Consider the following 12,517-nt stretch of genomic DNA (forward strand, 5'->3'; position numbering starts at 1 on the left):
TAACTCTATGTAAATTCAGGTGTAATTCAAAAAAATAGCAACAGAATAAAACAGAATTTTAGATGAAGATCACAAGTGAGTGGTGCTGTTTTTGGAAGAGACCTGCAGGCACCAGGTGGGTGACTCCTGGTTTAGAGACTGAGAAAAAGAGAAGAAGCTGAGCTGGAAGAAGCACAGATGAAGATGTTGAAGTTCTCTTTGGGACTGACCCAGATGGATCAGGGATGGATCCAGAGGAACAGATGATGGTGGATGTTCTGAGATCAATGCAGGGAAGCAGATGGAGATGTTTGGATACATTGAGAGGAGGAACAGTGATGATGTTGGTAAAACGATGATGAAGATGGAGATCAGGAAAGAGTTCTGGAGGAAGACCACAGAGCAGGTTGATGGATGTAGAGGAGGACATGAGGATGTTGGTGTGAGTGTGGAGGGTGCAGAGGAGAGGGTTCTGGACAAATGCTTGAGTGCTAAATCCATTAAGAAAAGAGAGAAAAAAACTACAGACACAAACATTTTTATTGGTCAAAATTCAAACACATATTCCTTTAAATTACATCTGCAATTCAAGTGGCTCAAAAAATAAAAACGGAAACTCTTCTTACCCAGAAACATGTACAAAGTCTACATACAAACATAATAGTGTGAATTATAATTCCACAGTAGAAAACTAAGACTAACACATTAGTGTTCATATTGAGTCAAAACCACATATTGGATCATTTTTGCTTCTTTCAGTGCAGCTTCATAACACACTGCAGGAGAGATTCAAACTACATAGTTTGGGCAGCTCGTCCTTAAACTAAACTGCTGGATGAAGTTCTGCTCCTGAAGCAGTGACCGTCCATGTCACCATGGTAACCACAGTGGGAGGCTGCGGTGTAACAACGGTCACTCAGCATCCTGATGCAGCTGTGAGACGCTGGAGGACTGCATGAAACACATCAGGGAGGTTAAGGCGAGCACTGGAGGCCTGGGGAGGTCAACAGCAAAGGCCTCACCATCAGGACTCATGCTGATGGAGAGTCGTCTCCATGGAAACGGGGACGCCACAGAGGATTATAGAATCTTACAGACTAGGAGCGTTTGAAAGCATCCCATTCCTTCATAACTTATTTTTTTTACTGTATTCCTGGTCACACTAAGATTTCTTTATCTGACTTTCTAATTTAAGCACCAGAAGACTGCAGGAGAGCAGATTTTTCTAAAACAAACAGCCTCATTCTGGTGTGATTCCACAGCTGCCTGACGCTACTGCTGCCATGTGACCCGACTGAAACACAGCAGCTGAAGTCTGTTAGACTGAGACTGAAGCAAACTGGGAACCAGTCAGACTGAACCCCTCCAGCTTTATGACCACTCTACCTCCACAGGATGTCTGAAGGCACCAGAGCCTCTCTGGAGGCTCATGAGGAAACATCTGTGTGATGCTTGGAAAACCCTCGTTCCAGGTCCGTTTACATTGATCTGCACCAGAACCAGCTGGCCGTGGAGAGGGAGGCGATGTGGGCTGGGACCTCACGGGAGCGCCTCACCAGCCAGCTGAATAACCAGACTTCCACTGGTTTGAGACTGGATGAGCAGCAGCGCTGTGTGGCGGCCGCTGGCGCGGGGCTTGAACTGGACAGGAAGTTTCAGGTAATGCTGATCTCTTGTTATGGAGAAAGAAAAAAAAGACATCAATGCCATGAAAACAGTAAAAGTCAGAGAAACATGTCTTCTAAAGTGCAATTCCCACCATAGGGGCGGCCAGTGTTAATGTTAAGTCAATGTACGGACGCCAAAGGACCCGCGGCTCAATGTGAGCATCAGGTGCGGCACGGCGGTCTATCAGCAGAGCAGTTTTAGAGTTTCCAGAGTTCAAACAACTTTGGTAAAGAATTTGTGTTACGTTAACCTAGAGGTCAGTAACCTTTAACAGTAAAAGAACCATTTGTGCTCGTTTTCTACTGATAAAAACCTGGAAGGAGCTCCACAGTCTTACTTTAATCTTTAAGAAATTTGGATTTTCTTTTTTTTAATAATGAATATGAATTATGTCTATTTTTTGGCACAAACAAAAGCAAAAATACAAAAAGAACCTAGCATGTGATCTTTATTTTTTCCCTCCTTGGACTGATGCAGGACAGCAAACTGGGATTTACATTTTTGCAGTACTCAAAATTGTTGTGAATGGCGATCGGTGTGAAAACACTTTCAAGTTCATGAACTCATTTTGGACAAGCGTCGAGCAGCAAATTAGAAGGAGGTCAAAACAGAAACGGCGGACAAAAATCTGAGTCTTCAGAGTGAACTCGGTATTCTGTACATGCACACCAACACGGGCCAAACCTGATACGGCGATGACGAACACTGTTAAAGGTATTTCTACAGAATCAGAAAAGATGATTGAAGCTGAAACTGAAGCAGCAGCACTTCATCCACGGAGCAGAGGGGAACTGTTTCATGACGGTGAGACTCACCTTAGGGAGTATCTGGAATGCTTGATGTGAAAGGGTTCCCTCGGCTTGACAAAACTCAGCTGCAAATAAATTAGAAAAGCCACATGAAAGTTCAGAAGTACACAAAGCTCACACACAACTGTGGAGCAGAACGTGAAGCCGACCCGACAGCTGAAGCCCGCCAGCTCTCATCTGCACCACCAGCCAACAGGAGGCCTCACCTCGTGTGTGTCAGGAGAGTTGTTGCGGATGTTGACCTTCAGTGTGCTGGATCCGCCCACCCGCGTGTCAGGAAACGTGTACAGCTCCTGAGGAGAATACACTCCTCTCCGCAGAGCTTCCTCTGGGCTGAAATTCATACCAAACTTTACCTTCTACCTTCCAGCATCTACTTTCTCCAGTAGGAATGAAGAGCTCCATAACCAGCGTTTAAAGGGGATGTTAGCGGCACGTTTCAGAGCTTTTGATTGGTCACAGCTCTGCCTGGCCTGCCTCTGGACTCACCTGCTTCTGCAGGCTTCAGGCCTCTTCCTGCTCTTCACTGCAGCGTCCGTCTTCACCAGAGAACAGTCTCCTTCCTGAGGGCCTTCCCCGCCGGCGAGCTTCACTCCCTGAAGAGACGAGAGTCACAATCATCCTGCTGTGAGGATTCAACAAAGCAGGTGAGCTTTGACTTCATACTGGTGATAAGACCTGAGCTACGTTCATACGGAACGGGATTTAACTTTTATCTGAAGAACTTTTTTTATTTTTTCCGATTTGTATCGAAACAAATCTCGTCACATTTTGAACTAATGGGCACCAGGTTGGTTTAATGGGTCCGTTTTACTCAGTGGAAACGAGGCTAGAGAGACGGAAGTATCTCTGAAAGTACCGTCTGTCATTCAGACTCTTGCAGTACAGATGTTGAAGTTCACATTACTGAGAGTGATTCTAGACGATCTCATGAACACAGACACACTGATGCTTTTGTAGAACTCTCGACCTCTCAACATCATCCACGTCTTCCATGGATTGTAAATGAGATCAACAGAAATGTTTTAATGTAGTGACCAGGGTGAAAGTTTTTGGAGAAGCTCCTCCTGAACACGAACTTTACTCAAAGAAGCACAGTACACATCACTGCACCAGGCTACTGACTACAGTACCCATAATGCTCAGAGTATACATCAAGTGGTGAGGCTTAGGAGTTTACCATAGTCAAACATTTTTAAACACTGTGTGCCACAGAAAATCAATTTGAGGTCAACAAGCAAACTTTAAGAGATTCTGTCTGAGATTCACCAACAACAAATGAACAAAACTTTTTTAATTACTGCTGAATTCTGTCAAAAGCTAAAAACTTTCATATTAAAAAAACCTTTATTTATGTTGTAGCTATGCTAAAAAAAAGAACTGTTTATTTATAGTTCTCATATTACCAATATCAGATAGATATCAGTGTCTTCTTTTTCTAAAGGGGGAACGTGAGACTTTGTGGCTTCTATGTTGCTGTGAGAAATAAACTAGAATTCTCTTTAAGTGTTAAAGAGTTCAGCTTTAGAGTGAAAGCCCCCAGATTCCTTCTGGGCATCTGTTAGCTCTTGTTCTTCTGATTTACTTTTATTATAACCGGGTTCCTCACCGTTCCAGAGAGCTGGAAGCGAATGGTGGTCTTCTGCTGAGGCTGGCACACAGGGTGGACCTCCAGGTCCCAGAACTGGACATAGTCCCCTTTGTCTCTGGGCAGGAAAGTCACAGGAATCTGGAAAAGAATCACTTTGTCAAGAAGAAACTGACAGTCAATTATTCTAAACATACTGGCCGACTGTAGAGGAGAGCATCCGAACAGTCACCTCTTCACTAAATGTGACCAGGACCCCACACGTCCGGTAGGTGTGCATATGTGTGTACCTGTGTCTTCTCGTGGGCTCCCAGCGTTCCCGACACTCTCAAACATCTGAAAGCGGTGTAGGTGGCTCGGTAAACATCTTCAGAGTCATCCACTCCCTGGGGGGACAAACGAGTCTGATGTCTGACACCGGTCTCCTTCAGCTCCTTAATCAAACTCAACACTTTTGTCCTTTTCAAATTCTCTTTAGCTCAGCGTTTCAGGTCTGATCCATACATGTCTTTACCCAGTGCTCTTCAGAACAGGATGAGCTGAGCTCTGCAGAAACTCGGTAGATTCTGGTGACCATTAGGTTCTACCTGGACTTTATCCTAAAACAATCTGTGTGGGCAGGATTTAGCTTCTAGTTTTACAGATGACCTGGTCATGGAGGTCACAGAGACCTGTAGGAGGAAGAGTGAAGGGAGGAGCAGCAGAGAGCAACCAGCCATGCTGCAGGGTAAGCTGCAGCCTGCTGGAGTCAGTGTCCTGAGTGCAGATGAAACTGGAGGAGTGGTACATGTCTGCTATGGACAGGAGGTCCCTGATCCTAAGAGCAGGACTGACACCTCACCTTCCAACCTGGGACTGTGAGGATGGGAGCTGTGAACTCTGGGAGCAGAGATCAACCCAGCTGTCAAAGGTCAGGGGTCAAGCGACACTCAGGAAAATGTTAACATTTTACAAGTTCAGCTCGAGGAACTAAGAAGAGATTAGTAATGTACGATAATGACTTTTTACAACCGATACCCAACATTTTCTGGCCTCTTGCAGCTGATACAGAAAATCAATCAATATTTTTTTTAAATACTTGAGAAAAAAATATTTGCAAGTACAAAATAAGAGCGGGTGGCTCTTTATTTGCAGAACGAGATTGACCTCTAAATAAATATAACAGATAGTACAAACATGTTTGGATTTTCCAGTCTGCTATACATCTTTAAATAGATACAGCAGCACCGATAAGGCTGAAACTTTTCAGATGAGCAGACAAGTTGAAACAAGTAAACACTGAGTGGTGAATGAGGGAAGCGTCGGTGGTTTCAACTTTTAATTATCGATCCATTTTATCTGCAAATTTTTTCATATCGGAACTGTCGGCGTGACGTCATAATGTCCATTATCAGCCGATAATTATCAGTAACTGGTTTTATTGTGCCACCCTAGCAGAGATGAAGGAAAACATTTTACCTTCACATAAGGAGGGGCAAACGATGACAGGTACCACCTCACTTCCACGTCTCTGTTCTGCACCTCCAGCTGGGTCTCTGAGGAAGAGGAATGCGAAGGTTCAACCTTAAAACACACGAGATTCTGGAACAGAGAACCCACTACTGGCTCTGTGGTACAAATGGAAGAAGGATCTATTTGACTCATTTTCATTTCAGAGCAGACTCAAGAATCGAGTCTGGGGCTTCAGCAGCTTCCACAAATACGGAGTTTTGTTGAACTCCAAAGCAAACGCTTCAGTCTTCCTACCTGAAGTCTCTCCAGAAAGAGTAGCAGGAAAGACCACGGTCTTGTTTGGGACTTCCACCAGAGCTGCAGGCGTCTGAGGAGAGTGTGAAGTCAGCGTGTACTGCGTTCCAGGCGGGGCTACAGGGGTTGCAGCCTGAGCGGGCAAAGCTGACAAGGCTGGATCTGCTGGGGCCACAGAAACATCCAGAGCCAGATCCTTCCGTATCTGCACCTTGATGAACTGAAGAAGCAAAGAGGAACAACCTTCAGGTTAACACCTGGAGGAAGAAGGATGTCTGCCCTCACACATTGACAGTAGACAAATGGATCTATTTTCTGATCTTCAGGGGCCTGTTTCAAGAAGCAGGTTTTGTTGAAACTGAGTTTGTGAACTCAGAGTTAAGGAAAACTGAGTTTCCGGTTTCAGAAACAGAGGTAACTTAAACCTGTATCTGCACCTTCTTAAGGTGAAGGATGTTCAATTAGGACTTAATCATTCAAATTTGGAGAACATTCACAATAGAGACTGCACGTTTCCGCCACGCAGAAACCAAAATAGACCATTCATAGAGGATCCTGTAGATGAGGAGGCTGGATTAATCTGGAGGGAAAGCCATTTTTGTCGGAAAAGGATTTTGAGATCACGAGTTGATTGCCTGGCGTTTCCCGATTCATTTTTATTTGAGCGATACCGTTTTTCCAGGGACTCTATTAAATTCATCATACACGCCACCCATCGTGGCCGAGCTCTGATGCTGCGTGCTGTTTTTTTGCAAACGGTAGTTTTCTTTATAATATCAGGGATGCCGAGCACATCAGTAAGGCCGCTGTTTGCAGAATCGTCAGGAAAGTGTTCCTCGCGCTCAAGCGCTTTACCCATTTTCGTTATTTTTCCTGGACACAAACCCCTCAGAGTGATTGAAGACGAGTTTCACAGGATTGCAGGCTAGTGTTGGACACATTTTAGAAAAACATTCTGAATAACAAAATTGTTACTCCGGATGAAACGTATTGGATTGCTTATTGATCACAACTTTATGAACCCCATACATCAATCACTGAAATTTTGAGGAAGAGTAGACATTAAAATGTGCTTTTAATTTTCTGTCCTTCATGCAATTACGGAGATTACTCGTTAAATTATTGACAGATCAAAAACCACTTCTTACTTAACAAGTGACAAGTGACATACTGACATTATTTAGTACTTATCCTGAATTGGGATGATTCAAATGTAGATGTACGCATTAACGTTTTTTCTCCTACACCAACTCTCTCTGTTTTGCCGCTGCAGCTGCGTTGCTTTTGCGGAAAATGTGCTCATAGTCGGCATATGATTGTAGAAGCACATCAATTTCTGTCGCCATGAAGTATGACGCCCTAATAGTGTTTCCAGTTGCCATGGTGAATCGTGCTGTCTTTGCTAAATTGCTCAGGGGCTTTTTATGGTCACATCTGATTCTGAGACCAACAGACTTTTTTCAGCTGTTCTGAAACAGAAAACTCTGAGTTTGCGAATTCTGAGTCAGTCAACTCTGAGTTCAAGTTTAAACTCTGAATTTGTTAAACCTGCTTCTTGAAACGGGCCCCAGGTCATTCCGGCCAGACTTCTCGTTTTCCTTCTTCAAGCTCACGCTATACTTCCGTTTGGCTCAAACCGGTACTCACCTTGTGCTGACCATCAGTCCCCACGTAGATCTGCCCGCTCCATGGCAGCAGGGCCGCTCTGGAGGCCAGCGAGGGGTTAGGGCTGATCAAAATCTGCAGGTGGCCTCTGGAAAGAGTCAGACTTCTGTCAACACAAAGTGCTGCTGCATGTTTATCATGTGCTTCTCTACAAAGCAGACTCTTACTGCGGCTGGATGAGGCCGTGCTGAGGAGTCACGGTGAGGCAGTGAGCCGGCCAGGACAGGTCAAAGTTCAGCTCTCTGGAGGACTTGTTCTGGATCTGAACCTGCCTGGTTGCTGAGGGTCCATCTAAAAACACAGCCAACAAACAGTAAACACAAAGTCTTCTCCATCAAGAAAAGCTTCCAGAACCTGGTTTCTCCTCACTGATGCTGGGGGCTGGAAGGACGATCTGCTGTGGGTGGATGGTCCAGGAGTCAGACATCGTGGGCTCGGCTTCAGAGGCCTGAGGGGAGGGGCATAAATCAAAACCAGTCTCTTAATATGCTGGACTTTTATCAGATCAATCTGAAACCAACAAAGTTCCTGGTACCTCCGGAGAAGAAACAGTCAGAGCCAGACCCTGGGGGCCCTTCACCGGCAGCACATCCAGAGACACGTTTGACATGCCACTGGAATCACAAGCACAGAGAGATGCATATCCAGACTGAACCAAATCACACACTCATCCCCATTAAGACAGACAAGCGCTTCCCTGGCAGAGTCCACAAGAGTCCAGACTGCTGGCTCGCACAGGAAAAGGCCTCAGTTTTTAGCTCAGAAGAGTCTGGGGGTTTGTCCAGGACATTACCTATCTGCCCCGGAGCAGAGTCTGGAGGAAGGCTGGTCCTCTTCAGTGTGTCGTGCTTTTCCCAGCAGCGACACTAACACCTTACTCATGCTGCTGTAGAAGAGGTGGGCCTCGTTGGGCCGCTGGGGCAGGTCATACGCTGCACATGGGGGAGGAGTCAAACATCAAGACCCTTATTCATTTCAAATTTTTAACACTTACACCAAAAAAGGCACTAAAAAGTTACAGAGGAAACCACAAAAAGACATCAGAAGATGAATCTAATTTGTAAAACATGAAGAGATTCATTTGAAGAGACTGCAGCAAAACAAAGGAGACGTACTCTCTGAAACCGTCTCTTCTCCCAGGAAGGTTTCATTGAAGTTGATGTTTCTCAGCAGGCTGTTGTCAGAGAGGACTTTCCCTGCAGCCTCAGGCTGACTCTGAAGAAATCTAAACACAAACACTCATCAAACCCTTCGTCTGGCAGGTTGAGAACAGAGGAGCATTTTCCTCTTAAAACATCACATCCACTAACCAGCCAGAAGGCCAGATGGGTCGTGTAGGGTTTAAAGTGGGATGAAAATGTGGGTCCTGATTGGGTTTGTCCACAGTTTCTGTGGTGCCCCCCCCAGTGTTTGCACACATTAGCTTTAGTGGACACTTATCGGGTTGGCTCGCTATGCTATCCAGCCGCCTGATGAACAACGCAGCTCGCTAGCTCAATACAGAGGACCTCGCTAGCATGCTACAGAGGAGCACGCTAGCATGGTACAGCAGAGCGCGCTAGCTCAATATAGCGGACCTCGCTAGCATGCTAAAGCAAAGCTCACTAGCTTGCTACAGTGGAGCTTGCTAGCTCAATACAGAGGACCTCGCTAGCATGCTACAGAGGAGCACGCTAGCATGGTACAGCAGAGCGCGCTAGCTTGCTACAGAGGAGCTTGCAAGCTCAATACAGAGGACCTCGCTAGCATGCTACAGCAGAGCTTGCAAGCTTGCTACATAGGAGCTTTCTAAGAGTAGCTCACTAGCATGCAACAGAGGAGCTTGCTAGCATGCTACAGCAGCGCATGCTAGCTTAATCCAGGGAAGCATGCTACAGGGGAGCTCGCTAGCTAGCTACAGAGATGCTTGCTAGCTAGCTACAGAGGAGCTCTCTAGCTCAATACAGCCGAGCTCGCTAGCTTGCTACAGAGGAGCTTGCTAGCTTTATACAGAGGACCTCGCTAGCATGCTACAACGGAGCTTGCTAGCTTGCTACAGAGGAGCTTGCAAGCTCAATACAGAGGACCTCGCTAGCATGCTACAGCGGAGCTTGCTAGCTTGCTACAGAGGGGTTTCCTACAGAGGAGCTCTCTAGCTCAATACAGCAGAGCTTACTAGCTTGCTACAGAGGAGCTCACTAGCATGCTACAGCAGAGCTTGCTAGCTTAATACAGCAGAGCTTGCTAGCTTGCTAGAGAGGAGCTCGCTAGCTCGATACAGAGGAGGTTGCTAGCTCACTACAGCAGATCATGTTAATTCAAAAGTTACAATAAATCCAAGAACACAAACACTGGAGTTCTGGTGTTAAAGGGTCAAGTCAATGCGGATAAACCCAATCAGGACCCACATTTTCTCCCCACTTTTAAACCACATTGGACACACAAGGCATTGCTGGCTGAGTCATAACCCAAAGGGAGTGTTGCATCTCACCGCCTGTACTGCTGTCTGGACACTTCATCTCCACAGAGCAGACAGACTGTGGCCAGCGGGGTGTTGTCGGAGCGGGACAGCCTCTGCTCCCTCTGCGTGGACCTCATCAGGGCTGTGATCACCTGAAAACACCTCCACTTCAGCAACATAACACATGGATCATGGCTGGTGGGTTCCAGGTTCTCACCTCCTGCGTCCTCTCCTTCAGAACAAACTGTGAGGGGGCTAGGCTCAACACAGAGGGCTCCATGGGAGTTCTGGTTGCTAGATCGGAGAAGGCCACAGCTTTGATGAAGGCCGCTCTGGAGCCGGTGTTCCTCACGCTCAGACACACTTTGCTGACGTGACCAGCTGCAACATCGGGCAGTGTGGCCACGTAGCCGTCCGCCTGCTTCCTCTGCTCCTCCAGAATGATGTTGCTGGTGCCGCCGTAACCAGACAGTGGAATCTGGAGAGCAAACGGGCTGATGACAGAAAGCAGCACAAAGAGCAGCATGGAAAAGCTTGAAGTGGGATCCTCACGGTGAATTTGACCCCGGGCTGAGAGGCCCGGACCCCTGACTGCTTGATCTCCAGCTTGGCCAGCATGCATGCCACTCTGGTGGGAGCAAACAGCAGGTGGACCGTCATGTCTTCTCTGGGATGGATGGACAGCTCTCCGTGTCGCGTGAGCCGCTCTTCAGGGCTGAACAGACTCTGGAGCTGAGGGACAGATCAGATGAACTTCACAGGAAATCTCAATAAAGAAAATTGTATTTCTTTAATCGTTTTAAATTCTAAATCTGTGACGCAGCGTAACTTTTTGTGTTTAGCTGCAGTGTCTGGAAACTAGGACACAAATAGAAGCACTTTTTCTGACGAGTTACTAAGAAGGTTGTGATATTTATCAATGACAATTCCATTTATTATGAGATAATTATGATTTATACATCTCAAAGTGTTTATTTTTTACAGTTTATTCAAGTATTGTTGTATGTAACCAGTATTCACAAAATAAATGTACTAAATTGAAGACATTTTACTTTAAACACATTTTTTGAGTTTGTGCAACGGTGGAAGTTTAATTGTTTTTCCCTTCATTTTTATCTTTTGACTTGCCGTACTGCCTTCCCCTGACGGCACGTCCCTGTAACGGAGTAGCGGCTGCAGGACAGCTGCTGCTCCTCAATGGGAGATCTGAACCCAGAAACTGAGACCGATGCTTTTATTCTTTAAAATGAATTAATCTAATTTCTCACCATCTGCAATTTACATGACTAGTTCCAGAAAAGGTTTTTGACAGAAGCTCCTCACACACGCGGTGGAAGCTTCAGCTTCAGGTTAACAGACTTTTGGAAAAGCAATTTTTGGAAGCAACTTTGACGCTTGTTAACATAAAGAAGGCATACAGGACGCATTTGGCACCAAATGCATTCAGTGACGATTGATTTTAATAATGCTTGCGGGGGGTGATCCATGGTACACATATGGGCCGAACCGTGGCTAGTGATGCGTAGAGATCACAGATTATCCGTGATCCGTTACTTTAAATAACTCATTGAATGAGCTCATATTTCTCCTACAGCATGTTCCAGAGGCGGACTGACCGCGGGCTCACACCACTAGCGTTACAGCTCACACCACTAGCGTTACAGCTCACACCACTGGCGTTACAGCTCCGATTCGAGCGCCGCAGTCTTTATGTAACTTTAAAGTGCGAGAGGAAATCCCCCTGCAGGCATTCACGTCCTGCGTCTGCGGTCAGGCCTCTGCGACCCTGCAAATCCCTTTGATTGGTTCATATTTTCGCCGGAAGACGCAGCTGATCCACGGCAAATAAAGGGGGGATTCTGTTGTGACTTTATTACTGATCTTAACCTTTTACTACTATATTGTCTTGTGATGTACTTCACTGGGCTGCACGGTGGCGCAGTGGTTAGCGCTCTAGCCTCACAGTGAGAAGGCACCGGTTCGAATCCCGGTTGGGACCATTCTGTGTGGAGTTTGCATGTTCTCCCGTGCATGCGTGGGTTTTCACCGGGGACTCCGGCTTCCTCCCACCGTCCAAAAACATGCTTCATAGGTTGATTGGTGACTCTAAATTGTCCCTAGGTGTGAATGTGTGTGTGATTGAGGCCCTGAGACAGACTGGAGACCTGTCCAGGGTTAACCCTGCCTTCGCCCGTCAGCAGCCGGGTTAGGCTCCGGCACCCCCGCGACCCCGAAAGGGAAGAAGTGGACAGGAAGATGAATGAATGAATGAATGTACTTTACTGTCTTGTGCTGTGATTTCAAAGGATGTGACTGTGTAAGAGATTTATTGCCCTGTCCTTTCCTGATTTCTCTATGTACTTGCCAAAGGACTACAGATGTAAATTAGCATGGTTGCTATAATCTGGTACATTTACATCTATAACTCTGAATAGATGTTAATTAATATACATGGTCCCTTATAAATAAATAAATAATTCTGTCAACACCATCTTCAGCCAACGTTGACGCTTTCAGCATCACCCCGGTTTTATCACACATTTCCACAGGAAGTGACTGTTAGTTAACTTTAAGTGTGAATCTTCACGCTGACATTCATGAATCCAAACTCAGCTTGTTCAC

At 46.0% G+C, this 12,517-nt stretch overlaps 1 protein-coding gene across 1 annotated transcript in view; it reads right to left on the minus strand.

Annotated features, from left to right (window-relative positions):
• Nucleotides 1–501: 501 nt before the first annotated feature.
• The window catches only part of cep192 (centrosomal protein 192), a 45,114-nt gene continuing 33,098 nt past the window's right edge, over nucleotides 502–12,517 (minus strand). Inside the window, exons 31-47 of the mRNA XM_024268056.2 lie at nucleotides 10,448–10,633; nucleotides 10,113–10,373; nucleotides 9,926–10,047; nucleotides 8,571–8,680; nucleotides 8,249–8,387; nucleotides 7,991–8,069; nucleotides 7,825–7,903; nucleotides 7,623–7,746; nucleotides 7,438–7,543; nucleotides 5,791–6,010; nucleotides 5,503–5,579; nucleotides 4,335–4,430; nucleotides 4,066–4,185; nucleotides 2,946–3,052; nucleotides 2,663–2,789; nucleotides 2,463–2,521; nucleotides 502–1,651 (exon numbers count right to left, since the gene is read on the minus strand). Of these exons, the coding sequence (XP_024123824.1) occupies nucleotides 1,519–1,651; nucleotides 2,463–2,521; nucleotides 2,663–2,789; nucleotides 2,946–3,052; nucleotides 4,066–4,185; nucleotides 4,335–4,430; nucleotides 5,503–5,579; nucleotides 5,791–6,010; nucleotides 7,438–7,543; nucleotides 7,623–7,746; nucleotides 7,825–7,903; nucleotides 7,991–8,069; nucleotides 8,249–8,387; nucleotides 8,571–8,680; nucleotides 9,926–10,047; nucleotides 10,113–10,373; nucleotides 10,448–10,633 (2,145 nt within the window). The 3' untranslated portion in view covers nucleotides 502–1,518. The remainder of the gene's footprint in view (nucleotides 1,652–2,462; nucleotides 2,522–2,662; nucleotides 2,790–2,945; nucleotides 3,053–4,065; nucleotides 4,186–4,334; nucleotides 4,431–5,502; nucleotides 5,580–5,790; nucleotides 6,011–7,437; nucleotides 7,544–7,622; nucleotides 7,747–7,824; nucleotides 7,904–7,990; nucleotides 8,070–8,248; nucleotides 8,388–8,570; nucleotides 8,681–9,925; nucleotides 10,048–10,112; nucleotides 10,374–10,447; nucleotides 10,634–12,517) is intronic.

The sequence above is a fragment of the Oryzias melastigma genome, linkage group LG16 (assembly GCF_002922805.2).
Source record: "Oryzias melastigma strain HK-1 linkage group LG16, ASM292280v2, whole genome shotgun sequence".
NCBI lineage: Eukaryota > Metazoa > Chordata > Actinopteri > Beloniformes > Adrianichthyidae > Oryzias > Oryzias melastigma.